General features: G+C 40.2%; 1 protein-coding gene across 1 annotated transcript; it reads left to right on the top strand.

The window, feature by feature from the left end:
- Positions 1–18,779: 18,779 nt before the first annotated feature.
- LOC132044460 (uncharacterized) lies at positions 18,780–20,434 on the top strand (the record flags this gene model as incomplete). Its single annotated transcript, XM_059434938.1, has 3 exons — positions 18,780–19,146; positions 19,433–19,652; positions 20,092–20,434. Coding segments are annotated over exons 1-3 (930 nt in total), but the record flags the coding sequence as incomplete, so codon positions are not given.
- Between the last annotated feature and the right edge of the window lie 1,185 nt (positions 20,435–21,619).

The following is a 21,619-nucleotide window of genomic DNA, read 5'->3' as shown; positions in this document are numbered from 1 at the left end:
TGTGACACATTAGTGTCACGACCCGACTAGGGGCCTATGACGGGTACCCGAAGCTGACTACCGAGCACCACTCATTATGCTAATCATCATACCCCACCTGAACACATATACTCTTCAAAGCAAAATATAAATATACATAGGCCCTCATGGCTGCAAAAACGATATACAAGAATATACAATGTAGTCATCATGGGACATCTACTACCTGCACATACGTATCTACAAGCCTCTACTAGAGTTCTACACATAAGGAAGGGACAGGACCCCGTCGTGCCCAAATTTATATACATAAAATGATATCTCAAAAATGGCACCTCCGGAATAATGGAGTGCTTCTGTAAATCTGCTGAGCAGTTCCTAGGAATCTGGGCAACCTCCCTGTCTACGTATGGGCATGAACACAGCGTCCAAAAAGAAAGGACGTTAGTACGAACATTGTACTGCGTATGTAAAGCATGAACAATAATAACATATCGAAGAGATAAGAAAGCATCAAGTAAGGAAACAACCTGTAGCTGGATGTCACTTAAGGCAGAATAATGCATGCTGACTTACATCATAAATAATATCATATCAAGTATCTACACAAATAAGCTGCCCGACCATATAGGTACGATGTGATCATCATTAGCCCGCGTCCAGGCCTCCCCCATTCGGGGTAAACATCTTATGCCGCCCACTAGTGGTGTCTGCCCATGCCCTCTAGACATGGTATATATGCCGCCCGCCTTAGCGGTATCTGCCCGGCCATATAAGCATGTGTAACCTCATTATCATATACTTATCATAAGCATGCATTAGAACTCAAGTACAAATTGTAACTCTATCGGGGTGACGTAAGGTCGAGAACTCCCAATTCCATTATGGAGTAATCATAATCATCATGCCTCACCTTGAAGGAACAAACATTTTAAGGTGAGTCTAGCAACAATGGATAACATCAAAGAATCATATAATGATCATTAGTTTCATAGAAATATCATATCATGAGCTTTAGAATCTCTAGACTTATACTCAACATCATCATTATCATGTTCGTAACATATCTCTTATCTTTATCTCATGAGAAGCTCTTCATAAACATTAACTCATAGTTTTCGGAATGTAAGAAGGTCATGGGAAAACAAAGGAAGTCATGTCATAGGAATCATGCCTTAGAAAAAAAAAAAAGGGACTAGCCTCACATACCTTTACGCCTTTCTAGCTTGCCGACTAAATGCTTCCTTCCAAGTTCGAAATTCTATATTCAAAGGAATTCGTGCTAAGATTAGATAATCGAAAACATATTTAAACTTAGGCTAAAGCTAACGAAAATTGGGCAGCATCTCCTTTGTTTCTACAACTTCCTCCATATGATATAACAGCTCCCAACCATCAATAACAACATTCATAATATCATAATCCATAATTTGACAAGTTCGACATTATCCAATTTCCAAAATTCCCTCTCAAAGTCATTCATAACCATAGCCATAATACAACACCACATTCATCCTCATATAATGCTTCTACAATATTCTTAATACCATTTATAGCAAGATTAAACTCATAATATTTCGACAGTCATGATTCATGCCAAACTATTATTCAAGAACACCATTCTTTCATAATTGAGCTCCATATTCTACCTCCTTCCATAATCTAAGTCTTTCAACCATTCAATATTATAAATAACATGGAATGATCATAAAACTCACCTTTTATGGTGTAGTAATGGGCTTTGTATGGAGATGCCTCACTTGGGGAAAACCCTAACTTCAATTCCCATGAGTTTTCTTGCTTCGATCGACCCTAGCTAGCATTCTTGCACTTGATTATACTACTTTTTGGTGTTTGATCTTTGATTTTTTTTCCCTTGGATATGTGTAAGTGAAGTGTGGAGAAAGTTCTAGAGGTTTTGAGAGTGTTGGAGAGAAGTGGGAAATGAAAAGAATGAATTTGGGGCCTCCTTATATAAAATTAAAAATCTGCCCGTCGGGAGTTATACGAACCATTATACGGTTCGTATAATCGACCGTATAACTCCATCAGTGATGGACCTTCACTGTAATAGTTATACAGACCATTATACGGACCGTATAAATGGTCGTATAATCCACTTTTTCTCTGATCTTGTTCTCGTCGATTCGTTTGATCTCCGATCCTTATGGAACCTTCTTGGCACTTGTTTAACACTTCATTAGCAATCTTAGCGGCATCATATCCCTTTCTCAAGACATTACTAAGTCGACATTAGCTCAATACTTTGCAAAATCTTTCCGAAACACAACTTATACTTCGCCTTTCTTAACGAACTTTCTTCTCTTGCTTCAAACGTCTTTGGAATCTTAATTAAAACCGTCAAGTACTAATTCTTACTTGTGGAAACATCATATACCGCTCACCCTACATTAATCTAGCTACCACACAATGACATGAAATTTTTTGAGGTGTAACACTCTTCCCCCCTTTAAAAACATTCGTCCTCGAATGTTAAGTTCTCGGGAATTCTACAAAAATTTTGCCAGAGTTTCCCCTATAATATGGCGCTACCATCTTGCCACCACAGCCCACAATAACATCGCCTTACAGGGCCACAATACAATAGAAAGAAATTATGGCCATACACGACCAAAAGCATTACATACCTTATAATACTGATGTCTCATCTTGAATCTCTTCCGGGGGTGGAAACAATTGCGGGTACTTTGACTTCATGTTTTCTTCAGCTTCCCAAGTCAATTTCTCTTGATTATTTTTTTGCCACAAAACTTTGACCGAAGCCACCTCTTTATTTCTAAATTCCACACTTGCCTCTCTAGTATGGCAATGGGCACATCTTCATAAGCCAATCTTTCCGTAACTTGAACATCATCTTCAAAAACTGTACATACATGTCTACGGGCCTTTACATAGAATACAAGTGACCATGAAGACCGATACCAATAGACTGTAGCTCCGAAGTAAGTGCAGCGCTCCTAAGATTCCGCTGATGAAGCTCCTATGGGTCAGATTCGTCTACCTGTCTACCAGCGGGTATGAATGCAGCGTCCACAAGAAAGGACATCAGTATGAACAGTGCACTGAGTATGTAAGGCATTAATAACAACATAATAAGAAATATAGAACATAACAGGAGATAAAGATAACCTGTACATCTGATTGCCTCATAAGGCAAAAACCATGCAAGCTTAGCTTTTTAAAAAAACTTTTCTCATATACATATATAACATAATAGTGATGTGGAACGTGCAACCCGATCCATAAATATATTATATTACTGCGGAACGTGCAGCTCGATCCATTTAGCCATATATCCCGCGTCCGGGCATCCCGCGTCCAGGACGATATCATCGTATACCAACTGATCAGGTGGTTATGCGTATATAACACCTCACCTTTGCCCATATCCCCTATATATATATATATATATATATATATATATATATATATATATATAATATAAGTAGCACGCAAGAGAGCCCAAATAAATGCTACGACTCTATCGGAGTGACGTAAGGTCGGTAACCTCCAATTTATATTATGGAATAATCACCATCGCTATATCTCACCTTGAAGGAGCAATTATTATAAGGTGAGATCAACAACAATGAATAAAATTGAGAAAATTAAGAAATAAGCTCAATAATCTCATAATAGCATTAAAATCATAAGCTTTGGAATTTCTAGAATTGAAATCATCATCATCATGTTCATCATAGAAAACATCTCATCTTAGTATCATAAGAAGCTTTTAAGAATCATGAACTTCTATCTTTTGGAAGTAAGAAGGTTATGGAAACATCTATGCAATCATAACATAGGAATCATGCCTTTTGAAAGAAAGGGACTAGCCTTAACATACCTTTTTGGTCGCCTTAACTTTAACTACTTAACTCTTGTCCTCCCAAGCTCGTAATTTACATTCCAGAGAATTTATGCTATTGTTAGGCTTATCTTCATATGCTTATCTTAAGCCTCCAAATTAAAACTCTTTAGAATCTGTCGAAATTCGGACAGCATCTCCCCTATATCTTCTACTCCCTCCAATCTTCAAAACAACTCCCAAAGCACAATAAAACATCAACAATTCCATAATCAAAAGATTACATTCAAACTATACTCAATTCAATCCCAAAACTTCTTTTCATAATCAATCCGTAACAACAACTTCATACAACCCCTTATATACTCATATACGACAATTCCTTAACATCATTTTTATCCATCGTAACAAGATTATGCTCAAAACATACTAATAATTATAACTCAAGTTAATTCACAACTCAAAATATCATCAATTGCATTTTTGAACTTTTCCTCCAATTTCCTTCTCCTCAAATCTTAACATAATTACCAAACAAACTCATAAACATGAAACTAATTTGAAATATTACCTCAAAATTCAAGAACACTTCAATTTCATGGTTTTTCCACCTTAAACATACTCACCCCAACATCTTCAAGAAGAGGAGACAAGTGTAGACCTCACTTGGAAACCCTTAACCACTTTAATCTTCACATTGATCCTTGGTTTGGGCTTTGAAATATGTTGGAATATGTTTGGAGAAGTTTCTAGGACTTCCTAGGACTTGAGCTATGTTAAGAATGAAATAAAAATGACCCAAAATTTTCATATAGATTTGTAGGAACATATGTTCATGTTGTGGAAGTTGGAAAAAGTTTCTAAAGAATTTGGGATGAGTTTAGAGAGGTTTGGAGATTGGATGAATGTTGTAGGAAGTTCGAGAGAGGTGTGGAGGTGAGAGATGGTGAGAAATTAATGAAAAATGATGAGTTAGATGACTCAAGGGGTATATATAATAATCCAATTCGGTTTTGGGCTACTGGGCCGAAATTGTTGGGCCTTTTTAAGTGGTTTCTAGTATTTCCACGTAGGTTCGCTGGTTTCTGACAGCCGGTCTTAAAATGCCCATAACTCCCTACTCCGATGTCATATCGATGAACAGTTTGCTGCGTTGGAAACTAACGAACTTCATTCTAGTCTCTTGAAACACCTCAAAACTCTTGATATACCAGGAGATATATCCCAAAATTCTGTCAACTTTTTTCAAATTTTCAACAAACTTATTTTCTTCGATTTGCTTGGTCCCGGAATCTTCCGAAACTCTCCATACATGATATTTATCATTAATCATACTTGATAATGGTAATTTCCTTTGGTTCCAAGGTTTTCCTTCCCGGTCACGACTTACGAGATCGTAATTCATCCTTTACTTCATTGTTACTTACCTCCCATGGCTTGCACCTTTCAAAACTTCAGGGGACGTTTTCAATATTTCATTAATATGGTGAAATACGTGGCATGCTCATGCTCTAAAAGTGCGAGGTATAACAACTTGCCGTACTTCTTCCAATCTATCTAGGTGGACCACTTTTCTAATTATCAAATAACACTACCGGAATAAATGCCATTCTCAAAATAAAACTCGATATATATATATATATATATATACAAGCCTGCAAGGCTGCAAAATGATATACAGAATATACACTACTAAGGTCATGAGATATCTACTATCCACACATGTCTACAAGCTTCTAACTAGAGTACTGAAGGTCATGAAGACGGGACAGGACCCCGCCATGCCCTAAATATAAACACAAAATAATATACCAATAAACTGCAACTCCGAAGCAGTGGAGTGCTCCTGTATATCTGCTGATAAAGCTCCTAGGGATCTGGACCCTTTCTCTGTCTACCTGCGGGCATGAACGCAGCGTCCATAAAACAAAGGACGTCAGTACGAACAATGTACTGAGTATGTAAGTCATGAGTAATAACATAATAAGGAGATAAAGAAACATAAGATAAAGAGATAGCATGTAACTGACTGCCTCTTAAGAAGGAACCATGCATGCTAAATTTTACCTTTAAAACAACATCATAACATATATATAAACTGCCCGACCATATAGGTACGGTGTAATCATCATTAGCCCGCATCCGGGCATCCCGCGTCCGAGGTTACCATCTCATGCTGCCCACTAGTGGTGACTGCCCGGCCATATAGGCACAGTGTTACTATCATATCCATAAGCCGCCCACTACGCCCACCGTAGTAGTGTCTTCCCGACTAACTAGGCCCGGTGTAATCATACATAACATAAGCATGCATGGGAGCTCAATCAAAAGTTATAACTCTATCGAAATGATGTAAGGTCGGTAACCTCCGATTATCTTATGGAACATTTATCATCTCTATGTCTCACCTTGAAGGAACAATCATCATAAGGTGAGATCAACAATAGTGAATGAAGCCAAGAAAATTCATGAAATAAGCTCAACAATATCATAATAGCATCGCAACCATAAACTTTGGAATCTATAGGCATATGATCATCATTATTGTTATCATCATAAAAACATACTCATCTTTAGCATCATAAGAACTCTAAGAATCATGAATCTATAGCTTTTGGGAATAAGGACATTATGGAAACATGTATGGGTTTACAAGAAAGGAATCATACTTTTGAAAGAAAGGAACTAGCCTTAACATACCTTTTGCCTTCTTAACGACTAAACATTCTCTTCCCAAGCTCGCGACTCTACATTCAAGAGAATTCGTACTAAGGTTAGGTCATTGAAAGCATGATTAAGTTTAAACTAAGGCAACTAAGGGCTAACGGAATTTGGGCAGCGTTTCCTTTGTTTCATTGACTTTCTCCATAAAATAGGCAACTCCCAAACATCAATAGCAACATCCATAACATCATAATCAAGAGGCTTGTTTCAAGTTAAGCATTGTCCAATCCTCAAAACTCCCTTTTAAGGTCATCCATAACAATAGTCACAACACAACACCATATTCACTTATATACAATACTTCCTCAACATCATTAGTACTCCCCTCAACAAGATTATACTCATAGCATACTAAGAATCATGACTCAAGTTATTTTACTACTCAAGAATATCATTAAATCCATATTTGAGCTTCATCTTCTACTTTCTTCCCTCATCCAAGTTGTTCAATAACCAAATAATCTTAATAACATGAAATAGATGTAAAACTCACTTTTTATCATATAAGGATGAACTTTGTATTGATGTATTTCACTTGAATGAAACTCCAACTTCAATACCAAAGAGAATCTTGAATTCTACAAACCCTTGGGAGTCTCTTCACACTTGATTTTCTTGATTCTTGCTATTTAATCTTTGATTTCTCTTGGGTTTGGGTTAATATGAGAGGAGGAATGTTCTAGAGCTTTCAAGACTCGGGGAATAGTGGGAAATGAATTAAATGAACAAGGGTCATCTATATATAAAAGAAAAAAGCTGACCCAACCCGGTTATACAGCCACTTATACGGTCCGTATAATTTTATACGGTCCGTATAAATGGTCGTATAATACCACCATGGGATAACCCCTCTCTGGAATGGTTATACGGACCATTATATGGACCGTATAAGTTATACGGCCCGTATAAGTGGCCGTACAACCCCATTTTTTTCCAAACTTGCTCTCGTTGATTCATTTGACTTCCAATCCTTATGGAACCTTCTTGGCACTTATATAACACTTCATTAACAATCTAAGGATCCCTATAGATCCTTCTCAAGACATTTCTAAATAAACATTAGCTCGATTGATGCGGAACCTTCCCAGCCACAACTTACATTTCCCTTACTTCGACGAATTTAGTTCCACCAAGTCATGTGACTTCAAAATCTTGTAATACTCACTTAAAGCTATCAAATGCTCCCCTTGACTTCATAAGGACTTCATGTTTACCTTAAACTTACATTAGTATATTTACAGCGCAACAACTCGAAACTCCCGAGATGTAACAATCACCTAAACTTTTAAGACATAATTCCTAAATATGGCAAGAACCTTACTTGAACTGTGCATAAAATGTCTAGGCTCATTTGAGGATTTTGCTCAGATAGTTTTACATGTACTTTATAAAGGCCAAATTTGTTATGTTGTGCCATGTCAAGAAGTGGATATACCCTATCCTTGTGTGCCTTTATACTTTTCCATATTTACTTGATTCAACACTGTTAAGACCTGTGTTATTTCTATGTAACTGCCAGTGTTATGATTACTTGGTTTAAGTTTAGTCTTGACAATACTGTGCCCATGAAGATTGCCTTCTTTTTTCCATGTTTAAGTCATACTTAATGTCTTGGCTTTGGTTCATGAGATTAAATTGCCTGCTAAATCTATTCATCTTTTTTCCCCTTGTCTTCATCTGTTCTAGTGGACTTATAGTTGTGCTATATACATGTATATTGGACCTATCCTATCTATTCTAGGCTCTGTATGTGTATATGTGGATCTGTCTCTTCCATGGTTATTGTTGGTTGAGATGGCAATTTAGGTTAAAGGGGGGTCTAGTTTGAGCTTTTCCCTGGTGACCAGCCATGCTAGAGGTTCATGAAACCTCTTGAAACTTGTACGATATCAGGAATAAGGGGGGTGATAACTTGGCCTTCCCACCACCTAGGTTTGGGGTTTGAGCTTAAGGACATGGAAAACAAATATGCATATCATATGAGCTTATGAATAAATACGATATGTTGCTTGTAGATGTGTATATTTATGTATAGAATAAGACTTGTAAGAAATAGTGCACTGTGTATATATGTGTGTATAGTATATGTATGATAGGGACAGTAAAATATAAACTAACTGGGGTCTTTTATTTCTTTCCCCTCTCTACTACATGGCCTCTTGGACTAAGGTCCAACTACCCTATTAGATCAAAAGCCCAATAGGGAAAATTCTTTCAAGTGTCGTTGAGTCCAAAGGAGAAGAAAGGGAAGCTAATATACTGAAGGCCCAGTCATGGGTAAAAATGACATGAAGGCCCAACCATGGGTGAAAATGGTTGGGGTTTGGTACACCCCAGTTACTTTCCTTGTTAATTTATGCTTTCTCTATTTGCTTTAAGTGCTTCTTGTATTGTATTCGTATTTGTAAAAAATCCACAAACGTTATTGGAACCATTTTATATTGTGAATTAGGCACCTTAGGTAAAACGGTGCATATGCCGTTTAGATTGACTCTAGCACCTAAAAAATTCTTTTGAAATCTGAAAAAAATGCGTACTGATTTTGAAGACTTAAAATGGACAACAATTGCGCTTAGTCTTAATAAATAAAAAGGTTTTTGGAAAAGATGGTATAACATATTAAGAGGACGAATACATTAGGCGGAAAACTTTTTTTTTCAAACTATTGAAGCATGTCTCTTTTTCTGGGTTTGAGTCAAGAAAAATGTGATATTTTGGGCCAGAGCCCACCTGAGTCTTTTCCTTAAAAACTGAGTGTTTCAAAAGATCTTTTTTTGGGCCCGAGCCCATTCAGTTTGCTATTTTGAAAACAAATGATGTCGGTCACTATTCAGGCTAAAAAAATTTCATTTGGTTTTATTAATATATGGTTAAGAAAAATGTGACTAAGGCCCATAGTTTAAATGGTTAAAATAAGGTACTTTTGGGCCCGAGCCCATTCAGTTTGGTATTTTGAAAACAAATGATGTAGGTCACTTCCGGCTAAAAAAATTTCGTTTGGTTTTATAAATATATGGTTAAGAAAAACGTGACTAAGGCCCACAGTTTAAATGGTTAAAATAAGGTACTTTTGGGCCCGAGCCCACGTAGTTTTATCCGTTTAAAACATGAAACTATTGCTTTGGGTTAAAACCCACTCGTTTTTTTCTCTTTCTAAATAAACGAATCCATGGTTAAGGTTTTCTGGGCCAATGCCCATGTTTTAAATAAATCCAGTGAAGTATTTAGGGCTCAAAAACGAAATGGATTTTAAAAGTCAAAGTCTTATCTTTTGAAACAAAATCTGGGACTTTATAAAAATGGATATATAGCAAGCATATTTTTTAAGGGAGCATATACAAGTTATTAGACCATAAGTATAATTTATTTTCTCCTAAAAGACCAACTGCGCAAAATATAAGAGTTCTTTTCTTAAAAATAAAAATAGTCCAATTTACGCTTATAATTATAAAAATTTTAGGTAAGGATGTTCTGAAAATATATTAGACAGATTGAGCCAGTCTATGTGTGAGTAGAAGCATGAATAAAACCTGTTGACCCAAATCATAAAAAATAAATAAACTTTCTACCTTTTTTCTATAGAAAAACTACTATGCTTATATATAAAAGGAACTAATTATACCCGGATATCATAAATCCGAACCTAAATACCCTATATATAAAGGGAATACGTTCAATTCTTTTCAAAAAAATAATATGCAACATGACAATCTTTTTGCGGAAAATAAACACTAAATAAACAGTTCATGCAAATACTCACACATTGGAATTCGAAGGTCAACCGTCTAGTACGGATCCTTAATACTAAGGTGCTTAACACCTTTCCTAGAGGATCACCAGAACCCTTACCAAGAACTTTAGATTAAGAAGGATTTTTCACGGCGTATGAATAAACCCTTCAAAATTGATTTTCCTAATTTCCTGAAAATTAGGTAGCGACTCTTATAAAACAAAGTCTGAAAGAGCACCAACAATTTCGAAGTAGCTTTTCCGGGCGCTAACCTCACCCGTGAAAATGTGAACCGTTACAGATGGTGACCCTACTGGGACTTAAAGGTTCTAACCATAAGGGTTCCAATATAATGTGGGTATATTTGCTTTAACTGTTTATGTGTTTACTTTCCTGCAGTTATTAACTGTCATTGCATGCATATCATAACTCCGCCACTCCTGGCATTTATTTTACATTTTGTTCCAAAGGCGACTTCGCGGAGCACGCAGTCATACCTTCACTAAAAAACCAAAATAGTCTTTTGGAACCATTATGAGGCGGGGTTGGTTCGTGGTTGTCCAACAGCCCTAACGGTTCAGCCCCAGTTGTCATCGGGTTCCCGATCTTTTGTGAAAAACCCACTCTAGTAAAACTAGGATAGAGCTAAGCAAAATCTCGACTGAACTAGAGCATTCATACCTAGACGAGCTTTGGGTATCTCAGACCTACGTAAAGCTCATTAAGAGAGACCACCTTGTGTTCCAACGGTCTATGACCCGAAGAACACCGCATCTCATTTATGTGCTATGTGGAAGCATGTTTAGTGCCTATGTGATGAACCATTGACCCTATGGAGATGGGGGAATCCTAACGGTGTTCTGTTTTGTAGATGGAAGGCCGCATCCGTTTTGACATAATCGTCGAGGCTCCGGATTTATTAAGGGTTTGGTGGGCATGGTTAGGTGATGCTCACAAAAAGACAATTAGCTGCACTCTAGGTTACCTACCGGCTATCATGACAATGAAAGGTCGTCCAGAACTAATAGAGGTGTTAGCCGGACATTGGGACAATAAGGAAATGTTGTTTCGCTTCGGCGAAATTGAGATGACTCCGACCTTGGAGGGGGTTAGGGATGCCATAGACACAATGAAACCTGTCTAAGGAGACGACACAAACCGGATCACCACCTGTTATTTCCACAGAGGCCCACCGTCGACCAAATCATGAAGTTTCTCGCATTGACTGAGGCACCTCGGGCGGGAGGACCCACTGTAGCCTTTAGGGGCCTGAATCCAAGATTCAGAGATGCCACCTGATATACTCTGTATCAGAGAGAGTTCAAGAGCAGAGAAGAGTGGGAAGCCGTTAGACCCTTGGCATTCGCCATAGCCCTGCTAGGCATTATGGTGTTTCCACAGGGCGATTCGATGGCCATAGACACCCGAGTGATCAACTTAGCCCATGCTATTTTCTATGGTATAACCAAGGACCAGGAAATAAGGTATTTTAACCTAGCACCCATCATCCTGGCAGACATTTTTTGGGCTTTGGACAAATGCAAAATGGCTTCTGATACTTCCAAGGATGTAGCATGTTGTTACAATGGTGGATTATCAAACACGTCAACATAGCTAAGGAAGTCCAGTATTTGAGCAACCACAACAGGGTAGACCGTCTTACAAATTATTGCCTGAACCTTAGTTACATGTCCAAAGGGTCGTGGGCTGGCTTCTTTGAGGAATTGACTGAAGGTAAAATCCAGTGGATGTTTCCTGACTTCATATCAGAAAATGTAGTGGTTTGGGGCAAAATTTTTCCTTTTGTACCATTAGCAGGTGTTCGAGGAATCCGCCCTTATTATCCATTTCGGGTTTTGAAGCAATTTGGTATGAGGCAAGTAATACATCAGGTAGGAAATCCTAAGCAATTTATCATTGAGCACACGGGGCAAAAGATCAAGAACGCCGGGGTGATCCTCAGAGAATGGAATGGTCACGTAAGTTGGGGTCCAGATACTTTAGCTCCAGAAAGTTTCGAGGAAGGGTGTGACCCGGGGTATCATGAATGGCTACAGGGGCACTTGGCCTATGCATCCGTCCCAAGATTCGTACCTTCTCACGATGTCTATGAAGAGGAGCGTCTGAAGGAATGTCTTGAAAGCACGGATGAGCACTTAGCCCAGATTTTAGAAGAAACAGATCCGATGATAGTTAGGATGGAAATGTACCAAGCACGACTTTCGATTCAGACCACCCTTTCGAGGGTGAAGAAGGCCAAGACAAGCCAGGCCTCGACATCAGTCGCTGGAGGAGAACCCTGCTGATTTACTATTTTACATTGAGCCCCTTGTCGGCTTCATCATCTTTGTAATCCCTTCGCGGAAGATATTTTCATTATTATTTATTAACTAATGATGATTTTTCGGGGCAATGGTTCACTCTCACAAATGGCACTTGCATGCTTCAATCGATTAGGAGAACCTTAAATTAAAAAGGTTTTAAGAACGCGAATAGTATAAATATCTACCAAACTATATGAATTCTTCCTACGTGCTTCACATGCCTACTTGATATGTGTGTTATCATATATTAAGGCTTGAATACATTTAATCCGATGCTCTAAAACTACATACCAAAAAGAAAAACCAAAAGCTTAAAACTTACCCAAGTTTATCTCCATAAAAGGTTGACTTACAATGGTAAACCAAGGAGAACCAAAGACGCGGACTCTAGGAGAGACAGCGGAAATGCTGAGAGATAAGGTGCTACAATGGAGAAGCACCTCCAAGAAATAGGGAGGAAAATTGAGGAAGTGGACCAACTGTTAGAGATGGTTGGGAACCCGCCAGAGGGCATACCCCAGGAAAAATACTACGGGAATGTCCCGGAAGAGGTAAGGGATTTGGTGCTGAATAATATACCTTTAGAGAGAAGGCCTATGACGCCTAGAGAGGAAACTCCGAGAGGAGTGAATAAAAGCCAAGGAGTTAGGTTAGATCATTGGGTAACAGAGTCAGACCCGCAAGAGGAGTCGAAGCCCCAACAGGAAGCCTCTGAACCCATCAAGGAGGAAGAACCAGAAAAGGGAGAGCCTCAGAACATGGAGGAGGAGGAGGAGGAAGTAAAGAATATTGACATAGAGGCTGAGGGGGAAGAAAAACCATTTGGAATGTTTTCTAAGTTTGCAGAGGAGAAGAATGATGCTAATGAGGAATCTGATTATTATGCCCCAACCAACGAGGGATCTAACTTCTGTGCACCCCCACCCATGCTAGTACCTGCGACCTCCATCATGGAATTAGAAAATTTTAGAAGAGTAGGTCCTTCTGAACCTGCTTGGTGGGGAATAGCCTTCAAATCCCATTCCTCCCCATTCAGAGTGGCCCCACGGCATGTCACCTATAAGGAAGTGTATGAAAGAATGGTTGCCACAGGAGTGCCCTGCACGACTAGGGCTAGGTTGCTGCTACCCGAGTTGGTGTATGCATACAAAAGGTGCCCGTTCCACCGCAACCAGGCTGGTCATGCCCTGAACGAGTGTCTAGGGTTGAGGAGAAGAATTTATAGTCTGATTGATAATAGGATCGTTGGAACTTTGTGGGGGCCATACACCTTACTAGTTCATGACCCTATTATCCCTAGGGAAGGAGTCACTGCTGGCACTCAGATCTGGTGGTACAATTTCACGACCTTTGAGGAATCGTACGCCCGTATATTCTCAACTCTAGCTAGTTTGAGAAAGATTAGACCTATGGAGCCCACCCACGAGCCCGCGCCATTAGGGCCCAACAAGAACAAGTTTTGCCTGTATCATACAAGAGCTATGGGGCATGACATAGAAGAGTGCCACGCAGTCAAGCTTGAACTTGAACACAAGATCAGTACAGGAGAGATCTGTGTCATCTTACCACCGCAGTATTGAGATGGAAGAAGGATGAGAGAGCGAGTTCGTCAGGACAGCGACTCATGAAACTATATTTTTTATAGATATTAGGTGTCCCCATTTTTGCACATAAAAAGTTACCCCTCTCCCCCATAAATATTGTAAGGAACCGCGCTGACCTGACGTCCCTATGGAGGGAAACGCGAGAAGCCCCAGCCGACCCTGGTCTGGGGATGTCTTTAGATAGGTTTAGCTTAAAGGATATTTAAGAAATATATATATCCTTCTTTTGTAAACAAACTACAATAGGACCTGACTTCCCCTGGTGGGATACTCGGCCCCTACATAATGTAATTACAATCCCCCCCCCCCTCACCCCCTTGTTCAAACTTCTGTAACAAGGAAAGGTTTGCCAGAGTAAGTCAGCCATAAAACCCATTGGACCAAGATCCACCCCAACGTCAAAAGCCCATAAACATCCGAACCTTTAGAACAAAGGATCAAAAGTATTCAAGCTTAATATATGACTTTGTGTGCTATGTGTGCTTTAAATATCAATGTATGATATCTTGCCTTTATCTCTTAATAAGTAACTAACTTTGTCTACCGTCGAGTTATTTTTGTCTTATAGAACGAGGCCGATTAGCGTGATACTGAAAGCTGGCATACTTTAAAAGATCCAAAGCTGCGTTAGTATCCCTCGTAGACAGAGGCAAAGAGAAGATGACCGGTACCCCCGATAACGGAACTGAGCTTGCTCTCCGTGACGGAGATGCCTAAGACCCAAAAGAGGTATCATCTCAAGAAGATGTGATTGCAACATTACTGACTGTCGTTACGGTGCTCCAAGAAAAGGTAGCCAGGAATGAGGCAACAAATGCGGGCAAGGATGCCTCGACAGAGAAAAAAAGTGTTACACCCCGGAAAATTTTCCGCTGATGCACAGTGAATAGGCTAATGAGGAATACGAATTATACGATGATTTCATAAGTAAGAACTAGCATTTGATGATTCTGAATAAGATTTGGAAGACATTCGAGTTAAGGAAAGAAGGTTGTTAAGAAAAGCGGGTTATAAGTTGAGCGTGTTGGGCAAACTACGAGTATAGCACTAATGATGACTTAAGGATGTTTTGGAGAAGAGTTATAAAATCCCTTAGGTTGCTAATGAAGGGATAAACAAGTGTTAAGAAGGTACCATAAGGATTGGAGACCAAACGAGGCGACGGAACGATTTCGGAGAAGCGAATGAATTCCACGACCACTTCCACGGCCCATATAATATTCCACGGACCGTGGATGGGTCCGTGGAACTGCCACAGAGAGAAGGGCTGGCTGGTCGTGAACCATGACCAGTTCCACGGCCAGCATTTGGTTCCACGGACCGTGGAACAATCCTCCGTGGAACACCCGACGGCCGAAATGTTCCAAGTTTATAAATGTGATCCTACTTTATTTTATTCATTTCCATCAACGTTTCCCACCTCTCCACACCTCTATAACCTTCCATATTTCTCATCCATAAGGAAACCAAGAGAATCAAGGATCAATAACAAGATTTGAAGTGAATCAAGCCTATGAAACTCCATTAAAGCCATCAAAGTCAAGAAATCCAAGAAAGGTGAAAATAGGGTTTTGTGCTAAAAGGTGTAATATCATCCAAGGCTTGTTCCTCCATCATCTAAGGTATGTTTTATGGTATTCTCATGATATTTGAAATATTGTAAAGTTGAAACACTTGGATTATAAAAGAGTATGGGAAATGGGTTACAAAAGAGTGAATAATGTCATTGTGGAATAGTAGTTGGAGTGAATCGTGAAAATGGTTACATTGAGATTATAAATGCGTTATAAATGGCATTTAGAACATGAAATAAGTATTGTATGTGAAAGTACGCGATAATAGACTTTGGTCATGACTTTGGAGAATTGGAGTAGAATTGTGAAATGTGAATAATGTAAGTGAATGGCGATTGTTGCTAGCGATATGGTGATTGTCATTGTGAATGTTGAGAGTTGATATGGAATATGGCGGAAAGTACTATAAACAAAGGAAACCACCCAATTTTCTATAACTTTAGTAAGTACGCTCTCATGATTGTCTAACTAATGTTGATACGAATCTCATTGAAGGTATTAACGAGTGCATTGAAAGAAGATGAGCAAGCAATCGAGTATTTAAACGACAAAGGTATGTAAGGCTCAACCTTTCTTTCTAAGGTACGACCCTACTTGTATGAATCCTCCTATCTTTCTATGACCCCTCTACATATGTATGTATCGGAATGATGAGTCTATGTTATAAAGAGCTCTCGTGAGATGAAGTTAAGAAGGTATGTTGTGAATATGATGATGAGCCCAAGTCTAGAGATCCTAACACTTATGGCACAAGATTCCTACGAGTTAATGACCTTCATACGACCCTTTACTATTACTTATTATTGCTAGACCTAGTTATGGTGTTCGTTTCTTTCCCTTCAAGGCATGAATTTCCTCCTTCTCCATGAGTCTCCTAATTTCCGAAGAACTAAGAGTCTACGTTCACGAATAGCCATACGAGAGAGAGATAAGTTTATATATTATGAGTACGATAGTAACGACGATGAGTCTAGGAATATAAGGAGCTGCAGATGTGTAAGGTAGAGAAAAGAGACAAGGCAAGTATGATAACGATAATGTCAAGCTAAGCCTAGAGATGCTATAGTCTATGATATGATGCTCTTGTTAAGCTAATGAAGCTATCCATAGCCATTGATGTTGATCATTATGTCCACTCACCTTATGCTTGTTCCTTCAAGGTGAGGAAGAATACTTATGAATGCTCAAAATGACATCGGGGGTCCACGACCTTACGTCACCCCGATGAAGTATGATTATCTATGAGTCTCTATGTATGTATTGCTATAAGCATATTATGATAAGCATGTTATGATGAGTTATGATAAATGTATTATGATGAGCATATAATGAGCATGTTGTAATGAGCATATGATGATATCACACCGCGCCTATACGGCCGGGCAGCTATACACCATGGCCAAATGGCATGGGCAGCGCCACTAGTGGACGGCATGAGATGGTACCCCGGACGCGGGAGGCCTGGACGCGGGCTAATATTATTGATTTTCACACCGCACCTACATGGTCGGGCAGCTTATACCACCACACCTAAATGGTCGGGCAGCTTATACACTTATGCATACATGACATGCTGATGTTTATGAGAGTAAGTCAGCATGCACTATTTCTTTTATGATACGATCGGTACGGAGTTGCTCCCCATTGGATGTCTCCCCTATTTCAGTGATGTTCTATTATTGTTTATGCCTTACATACTCAGTATAATATTCGTACTGACGTCCTTTTCTTTGGACGCTGTGTTCATACCCACAGGTAGACAGGGAGACGTTGCGATCCATAGAGCTATCGGCAGATATATCTTAGGAGCCCTCCCTTATTCCGGAGGTGCTATTTTGAGGCAGTCTTTTGTGTATATATATTTTGGGCACGACGGGGTCCTGTCCCGTCCATATGTCTAGTACTCCAGTAGAGGCTCGTAGATATGCAGTGTGGGTAGTCTGGTCCCATGGCTTGTATGTATATGTATATATATATTATTTTGATAGCCGAAGGGCTTATGTTTATAAAGGCTAATGTATTTCAGAAAATGACAGTTTTATGTGATTATGAGCATATAGTATGAATAACAGCAGATAAGCAGGTAAGTGAGTGGTGTTCGGTGGTTAGCCCCGGATACCCGTCGCGGCCCGTAGCTCGGGTCGTGACAAAAGGCCTCCCCCTCCATTCCCTTCCCTGAGCTCACCAATGCCCAATCACTTCCCTATATGCCCAGCAGGAACCATCCCACCTCCACTAAACTACACCAACCCAAACCACGTTGGTCCTTCTTACCGCACTCCTCCACCAACAAAATACAGTCAAATCCCAGGGACCACCCACTCAGTCCCTTTTTACCAGGTTTCTCATCCTATTCTCATTAACTCGAAAAGACAATTACGTGGTCCAGCTCCACCAACAGGGCAAATCACCACTGCCCTACTCAACCATACCACCCACCAGGTCTCATTCTTCACTCCCAAAATCCCCAACGAATGCTCCCCAGGGCATAAGGAGCTAGATCACTATGTAGAAATGGAAAGAACCTGGAGAGCCGAACAGGATAAGTGGGAAAGAGATATGGAGAAAAAGATGGAGGAATTACTGGAGAAATCCAACAGGTCTGCAAGAAAGGCTACAGGCCTAAGATATGATGAACTGTGCAGGCATCCGGACCTAGACCTGCCAGAAGGGTTCAAGATCCCAAAATTTGAGATGTTCAATGGGGCAGGGAATCCTAAGGCACACCTCCGATCCTACTGTGACCAATTGGTTGGAGTAAAGAAAAATGAACCTTGAATCATGCGACTATTCAGTCGTAGCCTGACCGGAGAAGCCGCTGAATTGTTCGTGACTCAAGATATACATCAATGGCATATCTGGGAAGACATGGCAGAATCCTTTAAGGAAAGACTTCGCTTTAATGTGGAAACAGTACCAGACCGCTATTATCTTAAAAAGGTCAAGTAGAAATCCACAGAAAAATACAGGGAGTTTGCCAACAGGTGGAGGGCTAAGACAGCCCGTGTACAGCCTCCAATGTGTGAAGGAGAACTAGTCTCTGTGTTCATCAGATCCCAGGAGCCTGATTTTTACAACAGAATGTTGACCATGGCTGGAAGACCGTTTGTTGAATTCGTCAAAATGGGAGAAGCTATAGAAGATGGTCTCAAATTCGGGAAAATAGTTAGTCTCTTCAACAAGTCATCTAGACAAGCTACTGCAGGAATCTTCCGCAAGAAGAAAGAGGACGTGGAAAGCATATCCCACTTTCCAAATCCAAGCCCAAATGAACCACAATCCACCCACATAACTACACCCCTCATAAATTATCCAACGCCTGTGTATTACGCACAACCAAGCTTCACCACCACTGTGCCAGCTTACACGGCCCCGTCTAGTGTCCGTGTGCCCGGTCCTACTTACCAAGCACCACCCTAACAAAATTACCGCCTAAATAACCCACCACAAGCATATAAACTACCCCAGAATTACCAAAGTCAACCGCCACCCCCAACATACAATGCTTCACGTCCTGCTTTTGAGAGAAGGCCGGTAAGGGAATTCACCACGCTCCTCGAGCCTAGGGCTCAGCTCTTCGAAAGGCTATTGGCCGCAGACTTGATTCAGAAGGTCCCACCAATCGGGAAACAGATTCTATAGGGCTGATTAGACGTGCGCCTACCATTCAGGAGGAAATGGACACAGCACAGAGGACTGTATAAATCTCAAGCACAAAATTAAAGATCTGATTGACAAAAGGGAAATCACTTTGGAAACTGCAGCTCCCAATATGAACACAAACCCGTTGCCTAACCATGGAAACAATGGAGTCCACATGATTGAGAGGAATGAGGACTGGGAAGCTTGCAGAGCATTGAACCCCAAAAGGTCGAATCCCTGGGACACACAGTAACCTCCCTCACGTTCCAGGAGCGTCTAAATTTTAAGGTTTTGGTCCCAGCGCCGGGAGCCATGAAAGAAACATTGAGACTCAAAACCTTGATTCCAGCACCCATGGTAGCCCAGACGGCACAACAAATTGCTCCCACGCCCAAAAAGCCAATCACTGTGCAAGCAGCCATGACTGAGGGCATGACCCGCTCAGGGAGGTGTTACACTCCTGAAGAGTTATCTCAGAATGCTACAAAGAAAGAAAGCACCCAAAAGAGGGCAATAACTGAAGGATAAGCTAAGGATTTATGGCGGCACATGCAGCCAAGAGAATACTCCATCGTTGAGCATTTGAAGAAAACACCAGCACAAATATCTTTGTTGTACTTACTATCCAGCTCCCCATCACATAGGCAGGCTCTCATGAGAGTGTTGGATGATGAACACATACCGCTAGTGCAAGCAATGAAGATTTGGCTGAACTGGTAGCCCATATCATCGGCGAACACAAAATCTGCTTCTCAAAAGAGGATTTGCCAGTAGAATCAACTGCTCACGGCAGAGCCCTTAACATCACCGTGGAATGGCATGGTAAAGCAATACGGAGGGTACTGGTGGACACTGGATCAGGCCTCAATATTTGCCCTATCACCACATTGACCTACCATGGCTGCGACGTAGGCAAGATTCGCCATAGTGGAACAAACGTCAGGGGATTTGATGGGTCTCTAACTGATTCTCTTGGAGAGATAGACCTGCAGATCCAGGTTGGACCTGCCTCTTTCACAACAGAATTTCAGGTCATGGCAATCACGGCCAACTACAATATGCTCTTAGAAAGACCCTGGATATACTCCGCCGGCGCAATCCCGTCAACTCTGCACCAAGCCATAAAACTTCAATGGCAAGGATGGTAAATTGTGGTCGCAACTGAGAAGGATATTCAAAAGTATCTGTTGACACCTAATTTTCACCTCATAAGACGCGAATTTTAATTCTCAAAATTCCCGAGTAAAAGAAGGAGCAAGGATGCACCCTCAAAAATTAAAATTTCAAAATCCCGAGAAAATTGCAAAAATTGACATTCTGTAAAAATTGACAATTGCAAGAAAATTACAAGTTATTTACTTTCATAAATATAATTCAAAAAAGGAAATACATATCCCGCTCCGTTTAACTCTTGGAAAATTGTTAATCAAGACGACGTACGAATTACGGCTCATTTTGACTGCATTTTTCACATTTTTAAATATTCTCCGAAGTATATCAATATTGGGCTCATTTTGAAGCTCGTATTTTAAACGACGTATTATAATTTTCATTTCGTCAAAATATTATTTTACGAGGGAGTTTTAAGCTAATTAAATTAAACTATATGTTATATTTTTTAAAAAGTTGTGTTATATTTTATAAAGGGAGGGAGTAAATAATATACTTAACCCCCCCCCCCCCCCCCCTTCTCATTTTACGCGTCATTTACCATGACCCAAATTTCATCTTTCTCTTTTGAGAGAAAACCGTGGCGGCTAGGGTTTCCTCTCATCGCCACCACGGTGCCACCACTAGCCACCTCCCCTCCACCGTGTTTCCATCCCTTTTTTGTCACGACCCAACCCCGTAGGCCGTGACTAGTGCCCGATCTGGGCACCCAAACGCACCTATCAAACAGAGTCGCACACGGATGGCTTATATATATACAAATACCAGACGCTGCCTCAGAATATATATATCAAACACATCCAGGTATATAACAGAAGCCAACAAGGCTGTGTTTCAAATTTATATAATTTCCAGAAAATTTTCGGCAGAGTTTCCTTTGTTTTACGGACTATCCAAAATAACCCTGCACGTAGAAAATACCAAAAAGGCCACACAGGGCCAACAGAGCAACATATATACATATGCGGGCCGACAGGCTACGCGCGGCGTAAATGGGATCGCCCAAACACAACATATACAAACACAACTGTACGTAAGTAGGCACA

The sequence above is a fragment of the Lycium ferocissimum genome, unplaced genomic scaffold, assembly GCF_029784015.1.
Source record: "Lycium ferocissimum isolate CSIRO_LF1 unplaced genomic scaffold, AGI_CSIRO_Lferr_CH_V1 ctg4552, whole genome shotgun sequence".
Lineage (NCBI taxonomy): Eukaryota > Viridiplantae > Streptophyta > Magnoliopsida > Solanales > Solanaceae > Lycium > Lycium ferocissimum.
Note: the sequence above shows the minus strand (reverse complement) of the source record. Positions and strands in the feature narration are given on the sequence as shown.